This window comes from Lithobates pipiens, unplaced genomic scaffold (genome assembly GCF_037356315.1).
Source record: "Lithobates pipiens isolate NorthernLeopardFrog02 unplaced genomic scaffold, aLitPip1_a1.2 Scaffold_23, whole genome shotgun sequence".
Lineage (NCBI taxonomy): Eukaryota > Metazoa > Chordata > Amphibia > Anura > Ranidae > Lithobates > Lithobates pipiens.
This window is the reverse complement of record NW_027507785.1, coordinates 194,040,034-194,061,042: the sequence shown is the minus strand read 5'-3', so window position 1 is coordinate 194,061,042 and position 21,009 is coordinate 194,040,034. Positions and strand designations below refer to the sequence as shown.

General features: G+C 44.1%; 1 protein-coding gene across 1 annotated transcript in view; it reads left to right on the top strand.

Annotated features, from left to right (window-relative positions):
* Positions 1-21,009, top strand: part of AKNAD1 (AKNA domain containing 1) — a 159,641-nt gene that overhangs the window by 6,727 nt on the left and 131,905 nt on the right. Inside the window, exons 3-4 of the mRNA XM_077452713.1 lie at positions 11,374-11,509; positions 15,940-16,079. Of these exons, the coding sequence (XP_077308839.1) occupies positions 11,374-11,509; positions 15,940-16,079 (276 nt within the window). The remainder of the gene's footprint in view (positions 1-11,373; positions 11,510-15,939; positions 16,080-21,009) is intronic.

Sequence of the window (21,009 nt, the reverse complement as noted above, 5' to 3'; positions counted from 1 at the left end):
AGAGCCTCACGCCCTCAAGGGGGAAGAAGAGGAAAAATGACGCCGCCTGCTTCTGTGGTGCCGGGCATCAAGCGCCAGCTTCCTTTCAGCTACTGGCTCTGCAGAGTGGCCTGGTTCCAGGTGCACTGTTTAACAGGGGTGACACAGGTCCTGTGGCTACAGACCATGGGGCAGCAGCAGCTTGGGGGACAGCAGCACCAGCGTCAGTGTTCACTACTGCACCTGTATCAGCACCAGTTCCAGCCCCAGTTACAGCTCCACTGCCAGGTCCGGTAGTGGTCACAGTACCAGCACCAGTTTCAGTACCAGCACCAGTTTCAGTACCAGCTCCAGTGCCAGCACTGGTACCAAGTCCGGTACTGGTTTCAGCAACAGCCCTGGGTCCAGCAGGGCAGGGTGAGTCTTTACTTCACAATGTGGTGCCTGATTTTATGGGTTATCTGTCTGCTATTTCTACTGCACTTTCTTCTGCGGGTATTCCTTTGTCGATAGGTTTACCTTTTTCTACTGCTGCGCCCTCCCTGGGTACCTCTGGTTCTTTTCTTGCTGCTAATGCACCTGTTTCTGAAATGTCTCCTCCTGTGTCACATAGTTTGTCACATAGCCCTGTGCATAGCTCTGATTTCCGCTCACCTAGGGAGACGACGAGGCTGTCAGTACCTGAGGTGAGTATGAAAGAAGTTATGCCATGTGAGATGTCCCCTTTAGGTTATCATTTGCCAGGGACAGTAAAAGAGAAAATTTGGGCTGGGAATTTTGTGGATATGCTATCCCTGCTTCCAGCGTCAAAGGATTTGATTTTTAAAACTGAAAAGAAAGGGGAGGACAGACAGGAAGAGGATAGGCTCAGGCCTATTGCTCGCTCATTTAACAATTGGCTGCAAGCATTTTTTGTTTTTTCTAGGTTGGTTGAAGCTCTAGCTTGGTTCAAAAGTGGCCTGAGTTGAGTGGAGGCCCTTTTCAGCATATGGATCATGTGCTGGAGGCTTATAAAAATTTTGGTGGATTGGGCTGGTATTTTTATGACTAGTCCTTTCGCCAGAAATTGGCGGTACATCCGTCATTAAGATGGGGAATGAAGGATGTGGGCCTAAGGCTGAATTTGATTGTTCCCCACAGACCAGCAATAGGTAAAAGTTCGGTCAGGCTAATCCTGTAAACACAGGGTACCGCAGGGGTTGTTGCTTTGCATTTAATGAGAGTTCCTGTCATTTTAATGCAACTTGCAAGTATAGGCATGAATGCTCAGTCTGTGTGGGACCGCATCCGATGGTAAAGTGTTTCAAGAAGACAGCGCTGCAGTCATCACAAGATATTTTTCCAAAAAGCTTGCACACCAGTGAGGCTGGAAAACATGCAGCCCTGGTTGGACCTGTACCCAAACAGGGAGCAGGCATGTTTATTAATTGACGGTTTTTCATGCGGTTTTCCCCTCCTGATTTTTGCAGGCACAGGGTGTACGGTAGTGGAGAATTTAAAATCTGTGCAACGTTTTCCGGAGGTGGTACGGGAAAAGGTGTTTAAGGAAATAATGGAAGGGCAGATGGCAGGGCCTTTTCCTCTGCCTCCTTTCCACGATTTCTGGACTTCACCGATTGGGGTGGTGCCTAAAAAAGAGCCGAACACCTTCCGGTTGATTCAGCACCTCTCTTTCCCCAAAGGGGGTTCACTGAATGACGACATTGATGAGGCTTCTTGTTCGGTGGTTTATGCTACCTTTGAGGAAGCTATTGGTGAAGGCACAGGGTCGGGGGGCTCTTTTGGCTAAGGCAGATGTCAAGTTGGCCTTCCTGCTTTTACCCATCACGCCGGCAGCGTTTAGTTCATTGGGTTTCTATTTTGATGGTGCTTATTTTTTCGACAAGTGCCTCCCCATGGGGTGTTCTTTGTCTTGCACGTATTTTGAGATGTTTTCCACTTTCATACATTGGGTCATGTGTTTTGAGTCAGGACAGAATGCGGTGGTGCATTATTTAGACGATTTTTTGTTTCTTGGCCCAGCAGATTCAGATCTCTGTTCCCGTTTGTTGCATCTGTTTACGGTAGTTGCGAGCCATTTTGGGGTTCCCCTCGCGGGTGAAAAAATCTGTCTGCCTGCAACGTAGATGGAATTTTTGGTAATTCATATGGACACTGAGGTTATGGAGTTCAGTTTGCCCATGGCCAAGGTGACAAGGATGCGAAACCTTATCGCTTTCTTTTTAAGTAGGCGGAAGGTTCTTTAAAAAGAAATGTAATCATTACTGGGACTTTTGGCATTTGCATGCAAAATCATGCCAGTTGGAAGAATTTTTTTGCAACGTTTATATCTCGCTACTTCCGGTTTAAAATCTCCGCTTGTGCACATTCGTTTGACGAAGGCTTTAAAGGACGACCTGGTGGTATGGGACGGATTTTTTGGTAGAATTTAATGGGAGGTAATTTTTTCAGTCGGACTTTTGCGCCGGATTTTTGCCTGTTCACAGATGCAGCTGGTTCCAAGGGTTTTGGTGCTATTTGGGGGTCCCATTGGAGCTGTGGTGCCTGGCCAGCAGCTTGGGTCCACAAAAAAGCTACGAAGAACATTGTGCTCCTCGAGCTTTTTCCAATAATGGTAGCTGTCTCACTGTGGATAATGGTAGCTGTCTCACTGTGGGGTAGTTTCTTCGCCAACAAGCGGACTTTGGTGGAGACCGATAATAAAGGGGTCCTCTTCACAGTTGTTTGTCTCTCGTTAAACTCGTTATTTGTGGTCAAAATTCTGTGATTTTTTTATGCCTAAAGTATAACATATGGATTAAGGCACAGTATACGTGTTGAATGTGGTGGCTGACTCTCTCTCCTGTTATCAGATGTAGCGTTTCCGAAGGTTGCTTCCGGACTACCTGTGGGAATTGATTCAACACCGGTTTATGACGTAATCAGACAATCAGTGGCACCTCATACCTGGGTAGATTATTCTACTGCTTGGAGGAGGTGGTTGTCATTTGCAGGCAGTCCCGGTTTTGTGTGGGATGCGCCATAAGAATCTGCTGTTTTATCTTTTCTGGTTTTCTTGATGAGGCAGCAATTCTCCTACAGCTACATTGCTAAGACGCTGGTGGGGGTATCCTTTTTCTTTCGCTTACAGCGGCTCCCGCATTGTTCCAGTTATTTCTCAGTAAAGCAGGCTCTAAAGGGATACAGGAGGCAGCATTTCACCCCAGACGAGAGGAGGCCCATTCGTTTGGAATTATTATGGTGGATTTGTGAGGCCACGTCGGTAATATGCTTTACCAGTTATGAGGCTTTTATGTTGGCCTATTTTGGAGCATTTCGGGTCTCGGAGTTGATTCCGGGTTCCAGGAAGTGTTCTCGGGGGATGTTGGCTGAGCAAGTTTTGGTAGAACATGGGAAGGTTTACCTTTTTTTACGTCAGTCTAAAAAGGACCAATTAGGTCGAGGGGAATGGGTTACGTTAGTGGCAAGCGGGGATAGCTCACTGTGCCCGATGTGGATGTCATCGCTTTTTAGCGGTTCGTCCGGGGGGGCTGGCCATTTTTTAGTGCATATGGATATTTCCCCCGATGAACAAGTATCAGTTTAATTATGTACTAAGGCACTGTGTGACTCATTTAGGTCTAGGCAATCTGAAGTTTTCCTCTCATTCCTTTAGGATTGGGGCGGCATCTGACGCAGCCGCTCAGGGTCTCCTGACTTCGGCCATTATGGGTTTGGGTAGATGGAAGTCCGATTGTTTTAAACGTTATGTCAGACCTAACCTCTCTTTTTGATTTATAGGTTTTCATCATTATGTGTGGATTCTGGGCCATTCATACGTATACTGTGCACGGAAACGTGCGTCTCAGTGTAGATATTTGACTAATCTGTCGTTACTGCCGGAATCTTTCACTGTATATTGGAAAGGTGTACGAGGCATGAGTTGGCATCAGCTGTATTTTCAGTTATCTCAATTGTGCCAGGTTTGGCCGCTTCCCACGGTATTGGTAGTACATTTGGGTAGGAATGATCTTGGTAACACACATACACTGGACTTGTCCTCAGTTAAAAGGGATCTGTCCTGTTTTCATTTAACCTCCCGGATACAATCATAGTGTATTCAGAGATATTGCCACGATTGAGTTGGCTGTCATCTCCTTTACACAGCGTAATGGAAAAAATGAGGAAGAGGGTGAATCGAGGAATGGCGAAATTTATGGCATCCTTAGGAGGTTTTGCATATTGGCATGTGGATCTGGGAGGTGGGTTTGTGGGTTTGTATAGACAGGATGGGGTCCACCTTTCAGATGTAGGTATCGATATCTTTAACCTGGGGTTGCAGTATAGTATAGAAATGGCCACATATGTGGGGTAGGCCGGGCTTGTTGCTCAAGTCCGGCTGGTGGGGACATATTCATTGTTCGTTCAGTGAAGTTGCCCGAGTTCCAATAACTGGGCAAAGTTTAAGTGATTTATGGTTTTATTTATTAAAGTGTTTGATATATATGGTTATGTAAATATGTTAAACCAATAAAGTGCCGCGGCCATGTCTGCCAATTTAACTGGTGTGGTTCTTTGGTTGTGTGATTGTATCTGGGTGATTAGGTGGGGGCGGGTGTGGCCTACAGTCCCAAAGGAAAAGTAGCTGCCTGAAGATACAGGAACCCAAAGCCGGGCAAAACAAACCCCAGATGTCACAGGCACAAGGTATGACAGCAGCTTATCTGAATGCAGCTCCCACCTAGCCTAGCAACTTCTTTTGGGGAAACTCAGGAAAGCCTGTCAGGGCAAGGATGGGGCAGTGCTGCCTCATAGGATGGCGGAGACTGTGCTTCACAAGAGAATAGGACCCAGTACAGTCAATGCTCAGGGGAATGCTGACATCCATCACTCCCCAGCTGTCATTTCCCATACTGATATCAATCCCTCTCATGTTCCTGCTGCCGCACATCCCTTCCTTAGCCACCTTACTCCCTATCACAGACATTCCTGCTCAGAAGTCTTATCCCCAACCTGCTCCTCCCCCCACCCACCTCAAACCCTACTGGCACTATGGTTGCCACCTCATCCATTGAAACCCAAACACATATTAATTACACAGGTTCTGTGGCTGATTGAGGTGATAATTAAACTCACTTGGTGCCTTATCTCCATTTAATTAGCCTCAGAACCTGTGTAATTCAAAGGTGTCATGGCAACTCTAACTGGCACACTTCCCTTCTTGGCCACCTCGCGACCCTGCTGATGAACATCTTCCCCGGCCAACCCACAGAGAGGCTTCCCAAGCTGCCGTACCTCCCATCCCGCATCACACACCCCATTGACTAATAGAATATCAAAGAAATCCAACAGGAAAGATAATAACGCGCCAGAATGAGAAAAGTACAGGAACTCTTTTTTTTTTTTTTTTTTTTAAAGCCAGCAGCTACAAATATTGCAGCTGCTGACTTTTAAAATAGTGACACTTACCTGTCCAGCGCCCCCGCGATGTCGGCACCCAAAGCCGATCTCTAGATCGTCTTGTCGGGTGCTGCCGCCGCCATCTTGGGTATGGGAATCAGGAAATGGAGCCTTTCAGCTTAATTTCCCGGTTCCCTACTGCGCATGCGCGAATCGCGCTGCGCAATAAGGATGGTCCCCGCTGCCTCTGGGATCTGTGTGTTTCCCAGCAGGCAGCGGGGCACTTGCGGAAAGGGGCGGGCACTTGCGGAAAGGGGCGTAATCTACGCCCCTTTCCGCAGAGAGCTATCCCGGAAGTGGGTGCAGAATACCTGTACTGTACAGGTATCTGCACCCCCCTCCCCCCTGAAAGGTGCCAATTGTGGCGCCGGAGGGGGGAGGGTTCCGATGAGCGGAGGTCCACTTTAGGGTGGACCTCCGCTTTAAGTGAACCTACACATTCAAGCTGTGTATATTCTTAAAAAGCAGAGCACTATAATGCAAGTCCTCTCTGACTTCTGTACCTAAATAGACATTTGAACAACTTTTACCCTCAAATATTGTAGAATAAGCACGGAAGTTGTTTAAGTCCCTCTATTACCAGCCAAGCTCATCGTGCTCCCCTTTTCAGAGCACTTGCTCTATGTTTACATGGTCAAGTGAATGCTATCCTTTCCAGAGAAAGCACTACTTTTCAACATGGAGGGTGCCTTCAAAAATTTTACAAACTTTGAGACTGATGGTTATCCACTCCAGGTTTAGCTCTCTGTCAATGGTAATAAATTGCATGAACAATTTCATGATACAAATTCATGTGCCCCAACTACACTGCATGATTATGTTTCCGAGGTGAATATACTTACTTTGTCTATGTCATGTAGAGGGAAAGAAGTAACCTGGGCAATAAAGAATTCCTTGTATTAAATGTGAAAACTTTTATTTGTTTTGCTTGGCTATGTTTTGTATGAGGTGAAGTACAGGGTAGCCACTCAATTCCCGTACATGAATACTTTTAGGCTTTGATGTGAGTTACATAGGCATTCCCTGAAATCACGGTAAAATTGCGGCAAAGTCGCAGAAGTGTAAAAGGGACTTTAATCGGCATTATAAATTGATTCATTGTGGGCTGTATCATTTCGTTCTGATTTGTTGATACCTCTGTACTTGAGCATTAATCCATTTTGGATATTTACCGAGATTATATGTTTGACCCTACCCACCTTTGCTTTGTACTTATGACATGGAGACCACAAATATTGTACTGTAGCTTTAATTGTATGTGTATGTTAGGTTTGAAAAGGTACAAAAATTTGTTTGTAAAAAATAAAAAAGATCACAAACCTGGAAGGCTACTGAGTCACTTCTGGGAGGGGGAGCAGAATGAGATGCTTTTCAGAGACCATTCCCTTTAAAAAAAAAACCTCCTCCCATCTGAATGAAAATTGTAACATAAAGAGTGGTAATATATAGCAGGCACCATGAATTGCTAGCTTCAATCTTTACTGCACTTCCCTGCCATCCTACCCTACCCACCTTCGGTAGGGTGACCAGACATCCCCGGTTTCCGGGGACAGTCCCCGGATTGAGGACACTGTCCCCGGACCAAGTATGTCCCCAGTTTTGTCCCTGGATTGGATTTGAACAGGGGTTGGGGCAATTTCAAAGACAGGCAGTGCTGAATTACATACCCCCGCTCCACCGCTCCTACTAGCTTAGGAAGGTGTATTTTTTCCATTATCTGTGCCCCTCTCTGATGATCATGTGCTGGTTGGAGCGGAGGGAATATTTCTTCGGTTTAGGGTGCATACCCATTTAGCTGTGCTCGCATGCTCTTCCTCCTTGGCTCAAGTCCCAGCCAGCTGCCTGCCTGCTTATCTTATTCTTGCCTTCCCTGGCTGAGTGATCTTCTTCCCCACCCAGTAGTAACCAGGGCCCGGAAAGTAAGACTTTACAAGCTGTATGGCGTGCATGCCGGCGATGGACAGAGAGTCACTGATAGCCGCCATTACTAGTAAAAAAAATATGTCCCGGATTTCATTTAAAAAATTTGGTAACTACGCAATCAACTTGTGTTCCAAACAGAAATTTTACAAATATTCTAACAAACCCCATAAGATGTTGGTAAACAAACTCAAACCTCGACCCTTCCACGAATTCCCAGATTTTCTCAGACAGCCTGATGGTACCCCCACTTACTGCCCTCTCACAATGTCAAAAGTCTTCGGTGAATTCTATCACAAACTGTACAATTGCCTGCAAAAAGACACCCAATACACCTTTACACACAAGAAATGTAATTCCTTTTTTGATTCCCTACATCTACCCAAACTCTTTCTTGACCACCTTTTGTCCTTGAACTCAACAATCTCCCCCGAGGAACTAGCTGAAGTGGTGAAAAACCTCCCTACCCAAAAAGCTCCTGGCCCTGATGGCTTGACGTACTCCTATTACAAAACCTTCCTTCCAATCCTGAGCCCACACCTGATCTCCCTATTCTCTTGCCTACTGAAAGGCATCAAACCTCATCCCCAGTTCCTTCATGCCCACATTTCCGTGATCCCAAAGCCTGGAAAAGACCCCTCCCTCCCAGATAATTATAGACCCATTGCACTGCTCAATTCAGACTACAACATTTTCACAAAGATTTTAGCTAATAGACTATCCCACTTAATACCCTGGCTCATACATAAAGACCAAGTAGGTTTTGTAACGGCCAGACATGCAGGTGATAATACAAGACGCACCATAGATCTAATCAACTTACTAAACAAAACAACATGCCCAGCTCTGATATTGAGCCTAGACGCTCAAAAAGCATTTGACAGGCTTAGCTGGCCCTTTTTGTTTGCCACACTCTCCAACTATGGCTTTGAAGGTCCCTTTATTGCTGCATTACATGCTCTATACTCCCAACCCTCCTCGAAGTTCAACTATCCTCCTACTTATCGCCTACCTAAATAATGGTACCAAACAGGGATGCCCATTATCGCCCCTACTTTTTATCCTCTGTCTGGAACCCCTAGCTGCTGCCATCCGCAACCACCCTGATATCCAGGGGGTAACTTTACGTCAAAATGAATACAAACTATCCTTATTCGCAGACAACATTTTGCTGACCTTGACCAGACCCCACAACCCTCTTCCCAATCTACATGTCCTACTTCAGCAATTCAGCTTTCTCTCGGGATATAGGATCAACACTAGCAAAGCAGAAGCCCTTGCTATACTCATCCCACCCTCAGATCTTATAATCTTACAGCAAAATTACTCTTATCATTGGCGCACAGACTACCTCAAATACCTAGGAATTAACCTAACAGCCTCATATTCAAGCCTCTAATAGGCCAATTTTCCTCCACTCTTCCGAGACATTGAACGACTCTTGCGACAATGGGACTTATATCCTATTTCTCTCTTGGGCGCATCAGTGTCTTGAAGATGTCTATCATGCCAAGACTCCTCTACTTGTTCGAAACTTTACCGATTCCTGTTCCAATGTCCCATCTTAAAGCTACCCAGAGTTAATTTCTCAATTTTATCTGGCACTACAAAGCCCATAGGATAGCTGGTTCAGTCATGCTTGCCCCTAGACCCGGGGGTGGACTGGGTGCCCCTGACCTCCTTAAGTACTACTTTGCTACCCATCTAAAACCGATCATTGTTTGGTCACACAGAATGGCATCCAGCATTTGGTCAGAAATTGAGATGAGTATTACTACCCCGGTCCACTCTTGCTCTATGGTTTGGAGAGATCTAGACACATCTATAACCCAGCTCAGAAATGTATGCCTACACCCGATGACCTTCACTCTTTCCATATGGAAGAAATGCTCTCAGTGTTTCTCCCTTTCATCCTCATGTCCACCCCTATTAAATGTACTGTTTAGTCCTGACATTCCAGATAGTTTATCATACACTCGGATGCTCCCCTGGACACAGGCCAGAATCTTTCAGCTCCGAAACATCGTACACCCAATCACTCACACACTCCTATCTTTTGAGGACATTCAACGGAAATTCCAGATTCCCAAAAGCCTATTCTACTCCTACCTCCAAATGAAACACTATTTTAGCTCCAAAACATCCACCCTTACCTTAGACAAACCTACTCCATTCGAACTTCTATGAGCCCAGGGCCCATACCAAACTCATCTTATCTCCAAATTTATAAATATCTACAAGAAACCCCTCCTCTCACTGCCACAAGCCACTCCTATATGCAAAAATGGTCTCAGATCATCAAGCAAACCATTCATATTCCCCAATGGCAGAAAATATGGGAAGTTGCTTCCAAATCTTCACGGTGTGTAGAGCAGAGGGAGATATAGAACCCCAGAGGTCCTACATAAATACGACCCTGGAGGGCCGGGACAATATTGGCTCCCTTTTTCACATCTTTTTGAAATGTCTGTCAGGGCTGGCTTAGCCCTTCCTCCTCTGGGCTGGACACTCAGCTGTCGGCTAATTGCCAGCTCTCTTCTCTCTCCACAGTTACCAGCTGTTCCCGATGATGCTTGTCTGACCTGCCTATTTAAAGCCTTCCTGCTCGCTTTTCCATTTGCCTTTGCATTGGTCACATCACAGGGAACCATCTCCTGCTGTTTGTTTCAAGACTGGCTTCCTGACATCCCACCTTGCTTCTTATCCTGCTTGCGGTTGCTCTCCTTGGAACCCTGACTTCTGGCCTGGCTGATTACCCGATCTGGTTAATGAAATTTGGACTGGCTGACTACCCGATTTGGCTACTGGACTCTGGCTATGCTTGACTACACTTTTTACACTATTTACCTTTTTATTAATAAACAAGTGTGATTTGATTGTACTTCTGTCTCAGTCTGTTTCATGGTTTCTGACAATGTCCCATTATTCAACCTTTTTGGTCCTCTATCCATGCACACTTACAAAATCCAACTCGCTTTCTACTAGGTTTGCCATTCCCTGACATCTCCAAACACACCCAGAAACTGTCTGGTTTTATCATCCTGGCAGGGAAATGAGCCATACCTCTGAGGTGGCTGTCTCAGTCTCCACCCACCCTTTCACAGGTTCTGCAAACACTGGAGCAGATTCGCAGAATGGAGCACCTCACTGCTACTATCCATGACAATCTGCCTCGGTTTTCCAGGTTTTGGGACCTGTGGGCCCACTCAAACCTTAATCCTGGGATCCCTCCAGTACCCTACAGTAGTACAATGCCCTCTTAAATAGATACGTGGCAGGTTTAACCCCCCTGACTCTGCCTACACTCCCCTTAAAGATTCCATGGTGCTCCAATCCCCCTTCCCCCCCCCTCCTTGTGGGATTCCAATGGAGTACCTCTGTCTGGTATAGGCGCTCCTGGGACCCCATTTACCCTAAACCTAATGAGTGACTACTCTTATGGTGTGGTATACTAATACACCTAGTCTGCCCACTCTTTGGGTCCCTCCCCACTCCGCCTTCCCCTTGTAGCTCTCTCTCCTCGATTTCTACAACTATTAAAATGTAAATCTGTACAACTGGTGACATTGTAACCTGAAATTTTCCGGCTTTGGCCTCTGTTTTATATCATCTGAATGATTATATTCTTTTCTTTTTTACATCTTGGACACTGACAATTATTTGATGTTGCATTTTCCTATGTATTTTTGAAATCTTTCAATAAAACATACAATTAAAAAAATAATTGGTAACCTTAACCTTGGGAGTCCCTTAAGAACGTTGTACTCCTGGTATGCAGGACACTTGACCACTCTCCTTGTTTCTCACAAGGCAGTACTAAATTCCTAAACAGAAAATCTCCAGGCCAGAGTGCCGTCAGGGCACAGTGGGAGGGGGTTATACCCAGCCTCCCAAAGCATCTACAGAATTTGCTTTAGCTTGATGGTGGATTAGCATAGCTAAGAAACATGGCAAAGACAAAAGCAGCCACCTGAAAGTTGATGTACTGTTTGCTTTTTGGTTTAATAATCTTACTCTTTTTCATTTTTCCACAAGGTTCCACAGATTTTACAAAATACTAATGATTCCAAAGACCAAATCAACTGTGTAGTGACAACAACTACTGATGTTCATCAGCGTCCTAAAATTACAGATAAACAAACTGAAGACTCACTTACTGGAATACAAGGAGGTATAAAATAATAATATTTCTTAGTTATTAGTAACATCATTTCAAGTTGTGCCGGCTTGGAAATCTGAAATATATCCTTACCATATAAAACATACTAGAAAACAGATTATGAGAACTAGGCCAGTCAGATATTATGTACTTTCCTTTGCAAATTTTTTAACAGAGCCTTCCATTCGACAATGCAACAAAAGTCTTGCTCGTTCTTCTTGTAACACATGCTGCCAATGTGTACATCAAGCAAATTAGTGCCCAACACATCAAGTTATGATTTGTCATTGCCAGATGTTAAGTTGAAGCTAAGCAAAATGCAGGGCACACACTTTTTCACGTGCTGCTTCACTCAGAAGTTTAAGAGAAGGTGGCTGCTGCTCATCGCATCATTTAAATCAAATGCTATATGTATGCCTACTATGTTTGATTTGTCTACAGGAAAACTTGATTAAATGGACTTTACTGGTACATATGAGAAGACACGTAAGAAATGACTTAAAAAGCTTGTATTTATTGTGTTATAAACAAAACATTAAAATCAAAGCATTTTAGTGTGGTTCAACCTGAATCTCTCAATCAATGTCACAATACAACATTTTCAATGTATGCACTAATCACATTACTTATAGTCATGCAAGATATGCTATGAAATAAGGTGTATATTTTACATTATTAGACAAGGTGTCTTTTTGCCTAGTCAGGTTCAACTCTCTTGCTGGATCCCAAGATGAACCAGGTGTTCCAGGTCCATGTACCAGAGTAAGCAAAATCTTGTCTACTGGGGATTCTGTGTTATCTCCTGGTGGATGAAGTACCTCAACAGGCCCGCAAGTTGATACTTCAGCACTGGACTTCCACTGCCCCCCCCCCCCCCCGAAGGAATGGATCGCTCAAATGGGAGATACCCTTCGGTTAGAAAAATACATTTTTCAGCATAGGGGTAGCTACAGCAAATTTGATAAGTTGTGGGCTCCCTGGTTGGACACACCAGGTCTTGCACCGACAGACATTTTTTTGAATTGTCTGCTAATTGGCAGGGCATGGTAGTATCTCTGGTGGGAAGGAACCCAAGGGCAATGGAATATATGTATTTGCTTTTCTATGTATCTGTTTGTTGGTTTATATTTTCACTGTTCTGTAAGGCCGCGTACACACGCGGGGACTGTTCGCCCAACTTTGTCCGCTGAACAGTGTTTCGGCGGACAGTCCGCTCGTGTGTGGGCTTTCAGCGGACAGTTTCAGCGAACAGTCCGCTGAACAAGGTTTTTCGGAATTTCCGTAAAACTGTCCGCTGAAATTTTGTTTCAGCGAACAGTCCCCTCGTGTGTAGGCTTGTTCGTCAAACTAAGTTCCGTGCATGCTCAGAAAGGATTTACACGCCGAAAGTTATAATGCAGTGTATAGGACGTCGTATTTTTCGTCCCGTCGTACGTGCCGTTCACGTCATCGCGCACGGTTTCAGCAAACTGTTCGTTCGTCGTGTGTGGCCATGTCCGTCCATGCTAATTTTGAGCGGACTGTTTGCCGAAACTGTTTGACGGACAAAGTTGGGCGAACAGTCCCCGCGTGTGTACGCGGCCTAAGGGGTTGATTGTTACACTCTGTTATTTTACAGGTAAAATGCATTGGTAATTCCAGAACAGTTTGTTTAACATGTTGCATATGTTATGGATTATGTAATGCTGGCACAATCTAATTAATAAAACTTTATTTGAGAGGATCTCAAGATGAGGTCCTAAAGAAGCTATACATGAGAAACATGTTGACTTTGTGGATCTAGCATGACTATAAGGCTACTTTCACACTGAGGCGCTTTACAGGCGTACAGCACTAAAAATAGCGCTGGCATAGCGGCTGTAAAAAGCCTCTCCTGTCTCTCCAGTGTGAAAGCCCGCAGGCTTTAGGAAATGGGGCAGTGCACTTGCAGAACGGTAAAAAAAAAGCTGCATCTTTGCAGTGCTGTAGGAGTGGTGTATACTCCTAAAGAGCCCCTGCCCATTAAAAACAATGGGGCAGCGCTGCCAAACCTCTGGTAAACCGCCGCTGCAGTGGTTCTTTGCGGGTGGTTTTAACCCTTTTTCAGCCGCTAGCAGGGGTTAAAACCACCCCACTAATGGCCGAATAGCACTGCTAAAACGACGGTAAAGTGGCGCTAGAATTTGCACAGCTTTATCACCCACATTCTGGGCAAGTTCACATTAGAATGAAGTGCGAGAAAGGGGCATTGCCCTTACAATCTGCTGTAGGTGCCAATGTAATGTTAACTGTACCCCAAACACAGATCACAAACACAGTGCGTTTGTGGGCACCAAATAGAATGGTACCGCAGTACTATGCAATTTGGTGTGGCACATTTTTTAAAGTATTGCATGCACTATGTTTTCTGAATTTTGATGTGATTTGCAGCCTATTAAAATAAATAGTCTGCAAAATTGCACAGTAGGAGGATGTGCGGAAAACAGAAGGGAAAGTAGCACGCATTCCTGTACAATTCTGGTGTGAACTGGCACTAACAAAAATTAGTTTGTTTGAAAAAAAATTCCATCCTGTCCCTTTTACATTTTTTAAACAAATGCAAGGAGATGGAGTCAAAATTGCTCTGCAAACCCAGTTGAAAAATCCAAATATTTTAAATAAAATTGTCATAGCTCTTTTCTATTTTCAGTTCAATCTTCCAATGAGCTGTATTTAAGATATCAATTTATTGCCCAATATTGATTTTACGTTGAATCAAATTTTTGTAATCAAACTCATAAATTGCTTCTGACAATTCCAGATGATAATATATACAGTTTCTTGTGAATGGAAAGTTGAAATTGCCACATGTATAGCTAGCTTGAGACTCCTGAGGTTAACGGCAGAGAATCAGTTATAGAAACACAATGGGGGTTATTTACGAAAGGCAAATCCACTTTGCACTGCAAGTACACTTGAAAGGGCACTTGGAAGTGCAGTCACTCTAAATCTAATGCCGTGTACACACGGTCGGACTTTCCGGCAGAAAAAGTCAGGCGGAATCATCTCATCGGATATTCCAATCATGTGTGGGCTTCAGCTGACTTTTTTTTCACAAATTCTGACGGACCTAGACATAGAACATGTGTTAAATCATGTATTGCCACATGTGATCGGGAGCAGAGATCAGTGATGTGTCACATGTAGCCATGCCCCCACAGTTAGAAACACTCCCCAGGACGCACTTAACCCTTACACTGCCCCCTAGTGGTTAACCCCTTCACTGCCAGTGTAATTTACACAGGAATCTGTGCATTTGTATAGTACTGATTGCTGTATAAATGACAATGGTCCCAAAAATGTGTCAAAAATGTCCGATGTGTCCATAATGTCACAATCACAATAAAAATCGCTGATCGCCGCCATTACTAGTAATAAAAAAAAAAAGCCATACAACTATCCCCTATTTTGTAAATGCTATAACTTTTGCGCAAACCAATCAATAAACTATTATTGCGATTTTTTTTTTTAACCAAAAATATGTAGAAGAATAAGTATCAGCCTAAACGGAGGAAAAAAATGTTTTTTTTATATATTTTTGGGGGATATTTATTATAGCAAAATGTAAAAAAATTATGTGTTTTTTTTCAAAATTGTCGCTCTTTTTTTGTTTATAGCGCAAAAAATAAAACCCGCAGGGGTGATCAAATACCACCAAAAGAAAGCTCTATTTGTGGGAAAAATGGACGTCAATTTTGTTTGGGAGCATCGTCGCACGACCGTGCAATTGTCAGTTAAAGCGATGCAGTGCCGATTCGCAAAAAAGTGCTCTGGTCAGGAAGGGGATAAATTCTTCTGAGGGTTAAAGTGGTTAATTTGGCTAATTTAGGTTAAAAATATCACATTTGTATGTATCCATAGTGGTTGTGATTGTAATAATCTATGTTGCTTTAACTTAAAAGAAAAGTTTTTTTTTTTTTTGGCTAATCATACTTACCTAGGGGGATGCAGCATCAGACCGATGCTGCAGCTGAACCCTGCTGTCTCTGCACTGAGAACTGAGCCACCAAACATCGCCAATGGCTCGGTTCTCACTCCTCCCTGAGCAGGGCAATGTTGACTGTCAGTCAACATCGCTCCTGCTCGGCTTTTCCACGCACATTGGACCGCTGATCTGTGGAGGGCCTGGGGAGCGGCTGTCTCATTGGCTCGCTGAGACTATCATCAGTCAAGGCAGCTGGCAGATCCAGACTTGGGAAGTCATGATAACAGTGACGTCAGCAGAGAGCGGCCTTCAGACCGCTCTCCGCTGAAAACGGGTCATAGGAGTGCAAAACAAATTGCACTCCTGTGAGCCTAAAAAGCTCAGGCTGGACTTCTCCGTTAACTTAATTATAATGTCTTTTGTTCTTTGAATTGTGTTTGTCAGAGAAGAACATATACAGAAATCAAATAATTCAGCCTATGTATTTTTTTATTTACAGAAGATGGTCTTCAGACATGTAAACCATCAGCATCCACCGTTGATAGACAATCACAAAACACTGAAGATGTGCAGCTTCTAACAGAAGGAGAGAGGATGTCCAGAATGCTAATGGAACAAGTCCAGCAGCTGAAAAATAAAGTAATCCCAATTTTTTTTTCTATCTGTTGTTCCATGAAAACGAATGAACATACGGAGCACTTAGGTCCTCTACACTATTTGTGTTACAGTCAGGTCTGAAATTTGTTGTAAAATATATTAGTAATTCTAGCAGTCTCCCCATAGGAGTCATAGCATTAAAAGTGGTTGTAAACTCTCTATCCTAACTTCAAATAATTTTAATCCTTATTACCATAACTACTGATTGCTCCTGTCTAATTTTCCTTACTTTTTTCTTCTCCTGGTATTCCGTCCCGCAATGTTTCATGACGTCACTGGTGCATGCGCTTCCCGTCTCTCAAGTCACGGCACGCTCTGTGTGCCGTTCCCACTGTAACATAATGCTGTAGCTGAGAGTTCCGCTCTCTGCGGCATAACTGAGAAGACACGTGAGACTTGCCAGTGTGGGATGTCACACGAGCAGTAAACCAGGGCATCCCATAGACTTGTAAGCATACGATCGCGCATGCTCAAAATTTTGACAAGGGAGCCCAAGGAAGGGCGGAAATGACGTCCGCAGGGTACTCACTAAACAATACCTAAGATGGCCCTGCCAATTCCTGGAAGTAGCAATAATTAAAAAAGATAAAAAAAAACAGTAAGTAACAAGTATTTTTATATCCTTTACCTGGGCAATGACCGTAAATACTGTTCCATGTTACATAGAATGAAAAAAGCAGTTTAAAATGCAGAGTTTACTTCCTTTTTAAGGTCTTGGTCCTGCAGCCAGGCACACAATCACTCATTTGGCTCAATGAACAGTCTAGGGGTATGCTTTTCTGATGCTTTATTGTAGAACTTGAACTAAGAAAGGTTCAGGGTAACTGTGGGATCTTCCAGTAACCCCTAGTAGCAATTTGATGACACTAAACTTTCCTCTCTAAAGATATGAGCAAAGTCCTTGCATAAGTAAATGGTAAACTGAGCTTCTTAGTAGTAACTTAAGAATGTTAAACTCTCTCTTAGGCCTCTGAGCAGAGTTCTTGCACAAGAAGTTAATGGACCGAGCTCTTCAGGACATCGGACATAATGTCCCCTTTGAACAAAACTGACTCTAGCAGAAGAGGGATGGCATTAGCGCATAGTCTTAAGGATCTCTCACACCAGCCTTTACTCACTAGCATACTTGGATAATTGGTTGCATCCTTCGAATATCTTCCAGACACTTTTTCTAGTGATACCAGACTAGATCCCAGACAAAAAGTCCCTCAGTCAGCTTCAGCAGACTTTCAGTAGAATAGGCCCTCAGCTGTCCTAGCTGAGATTTTGATGAATTTTGAACGCACGGCAGGCTTGCTTAGGGGCAAACAGCTCCCCCAGGCTGTGATCTCCTCCTCAGGGACAAGACTCTTTTGCTTCAAGTCTCATGGTATTTATACACACTCCTAGACACCATATGGTGTCTAAGGTATTGGCCAGGGCCTCATAAATAATCAGCTGCTGATTGGACTCTCTCAGCACACTATCTCCCAGAACATTTCCATACACATGGGGAAGCAGTAAGCCCTGCAGTCAGAAAAACACAGAACAGACCCGAATAATCACATGCAGCTACACTGATTACAGTGAGCCCAGAACAACATTTACCTAAACTAGCACCTATCTAGGAGGGTGCTACATAATTATTGCTATGTTTAAAGAAAACACATTAGTCTTAAAAAGGTTTTTAAAGTTAAAATGCAAACCTCTGCTTAACAGCAGGCACCAAAGGTTGCCTGCCATTGCCTGACAACCATTGCACTATGCCAATCTGCCTCTATGTGCTAGACGTCTGTGATCTTGGAAACCCAGCTAGGCTGCACCTACCTACCATCTAACTATCCAAAGATAGTGCCTCAGAAGGAAATAAAAATATTATCATTATATAGTTGGGTAGATAGGACTTAGCTTGGGCGGTGTAGCACTTACCTCTGTAAATTGAGATTTTATATTTATAGTAGTAATAGAGCCTTGTGGTACCTGCTCTTGGTCAGGGCATTTTTTATTATTTTATTATTAAAGCAAAGTCACTAACTGGAAACACACTGTTTCTGGTTTCTGCGCATCCCCCTAACCTCTCTACTACTATTTTCCCTTCTACCTCTAAGGCTACATCCTGCTCTTGGTGCAGCAACTCTGCCCTCTCTTTCGGGTGAAGGCTGCAGGAACAGTCAGACAGATCATGGGATGTCCCATCTATTTTATTCCCGAGGCTTAGCATGCTCCTGCAGCATTTGTGTGCTCCCATGGCAGGAAGACTAGCTTAAAGGCAGGGAGGCTTGGAAACAGTGGACAGCAGAAGAGCCAGCACAGCTTATTGTCCCTGTTCTGACACTGCAGCAGGCCGATGGGGGGGGGGGGGGGGGGTGGGGGGAGAAGAAGGAGGAGGGACAGCGGGTGCCTGAAGATATTGTAATCCAGTGACAGAGTATGTCCTAAATGTCATAGGGACAAGGTCTGCCAGCAGATCACCTGACTGTGGCCTCCAGGAAGAGCAGGGGTAGTGCTGCCTCATGGCATGGTAGAGAATATTCTGCGAAAGAGAATAGGACCTACAAATAGGGTACAGGGGAGTGCTGACATTCATCACTCCCCAGCTGACATCCATCCTCTCCTGCCCCCCAATTCCCTCGTGCTACATATTTCGCCTTACTCCTCATCACAGGCACATTCTTCCTTAGATTTGCCCCTCTCCTGTAGACACACATTCTTCTTTCGGGCACCTCACAGACATGAGATATATATATGTAGCGGCCACAACCCTTTCTGGGCGCCCTTGACTTATTGAGCTTACCAGTTACCTTCTCTTGGCCTGCTCTTCCACATCTAGGGGGTTCCCAGGGTAGATACCCAACGACTTGAACACTGACACGGATAAAGTCCTTTAACAAAGGTTTTATTTTGCATGAATAACATCCAATAACACAGTCTCTTGTGGGAACAGAGGGCACGGGTGAAGAACTCAGGCACCTTGAACTGCAGGTCTAGCAAAGTCTCTAATTCCACCCAGAGAGTAGCCACTCGCAGCTGGGTACTTCAAGGCTGAACAGATCTCTAGCCAGAGATCATGGCAGTCAGCACATTGACTCAAACTTGAATCAATCCTATGAACGTGTACAATTTGTAACTAAAGGTGAACAGGAACCTTTTCCTCAGTACCTGGAACGTTTCCTGTCTCCTCAATGGTACTGGAAAAGCGTGAATTCGTCAATGTCCTTCCCAACTCAGTAACCAGGCACTTCCCAGGATGCCACTTGCCAGCCCTCCTCCAAAGAGTCCTCCCCTGTTCACTTTCATGAGCTGTGGTGCCTCTCCAAGCCGAGAGCACACCCGGACACCTTGAATCCTCCCTCAGTTACTGCGCCTCAGACCAGCCGGGTCCGAGACTTGGGAACAGACCAGGCAGGTCTATCGGGGGCCTCTAACTGGAACATGTTGCGGGATGTCGAACACCCCCTGATCGGGACCCCTCGCGGGGCTACCCCGGTCCTGGAACCAGAACAGACCACACGGGTCTCACAAACTCCTCTCCCCGAACACGTGACCCACACCTCTTAAGTACCCCTTCCCAGACTCCTCAGCGGGCCCCGACACTCCCACTGATTGTATCCGAGAAGGCTGATACCTAAACATCCAACAAGGCCTGGTTCTGGCCTGTCATGTGCACCTCACCGTTCACATGACCAGGCAGAACTTCCAAACACAGCCTGGCCAGACTAATGTTAAGGCCAACCTATGCAATTAACCCTCAGAACCTCTACTGTTCTGAGACAAAAACTAAATTTACATGCGTATAACATTTTGTCCAAAATGTCATCCGCTACACACTACACATATATATTATACACACACACATATACAGTTCCTTTAAACATGTAAAGGAATATATTGTCTAGCTGTCTTTGGCTTAGAATACTTAAGTCACTTACCTGGAAAAAATATAAAGCAGTAAACTCCTGATCTACAAAAAAAGTTGTTGTGATCTTAAAGTGCCAAGGCCAAAGCATTAACATGATAGCAGGCAGCTACCATTTTCAGAAGGGAAGATCAGAAGTGCCCACCTACAAATTTCTATGAGAACGGGTTTAAAGACTTGGCTATAATATTTGCCCCTGTATCAAAACATGCAGGAATATAAATGCATGTGCTTACATATATAAACAAACTTGCAGAAGTTGAAATTGAGAGAGTTGTTCCAGTTTTTCCAGTATTATACCTACTATACCTACTAAATATTTATAGGTTGGGCTGTTCAATGGTCACACCTGCATGTTCCACTTAATCAGCTTCTCAGGCAGTTCTATTATTAGGAGGCATGGCGTGTGTTTCGTGCATGAATGCAAAGCTGTTTGACTAGGTTTACAAAGCACCATAAAATTTAATAAACACATTCTTTGATTACAACTTGTTTTATTCTAAAAGTAAGGTGTTTGCTTCGTTTCAGATATTTGTAGTCAATGTTAGTGTTTAAAAGTCCTAATTTCTCTCCAGGTTGAACGTTTTTCTGATTGTATTTTTGCGAAGTCATTATCCACAAAGGAAGAATTACTGGTAACATGTAGACTGTTTTTTTGTTCATTTGGCTTGCTGTGCTATTATAATCTTTTGATTTTCTGCGCAACATGCATGACTTACATGAATTAATTTTAGTTGTATCTGGGTACATTTATAAATGTTTTCCCCAACATATTTACAGTATTAATAAGGAACATGTGTTTCCCCTTCAGTTACCTAATCTTGCGGTCATTGCCCATTAGGATTTCCCACTGTTCACTTGGAATATTAAAATTAATTTTACAATAAGATGACAAGATAAGCAACTTGATAACGAAAAAATTTCCTGCATGCACCATAATATCTGTGAGGGGGAGCTCATCTAAATTAAAATGTACATTTTCACTTTAAAACTTATCATTAAATCTTGCTTATGTGA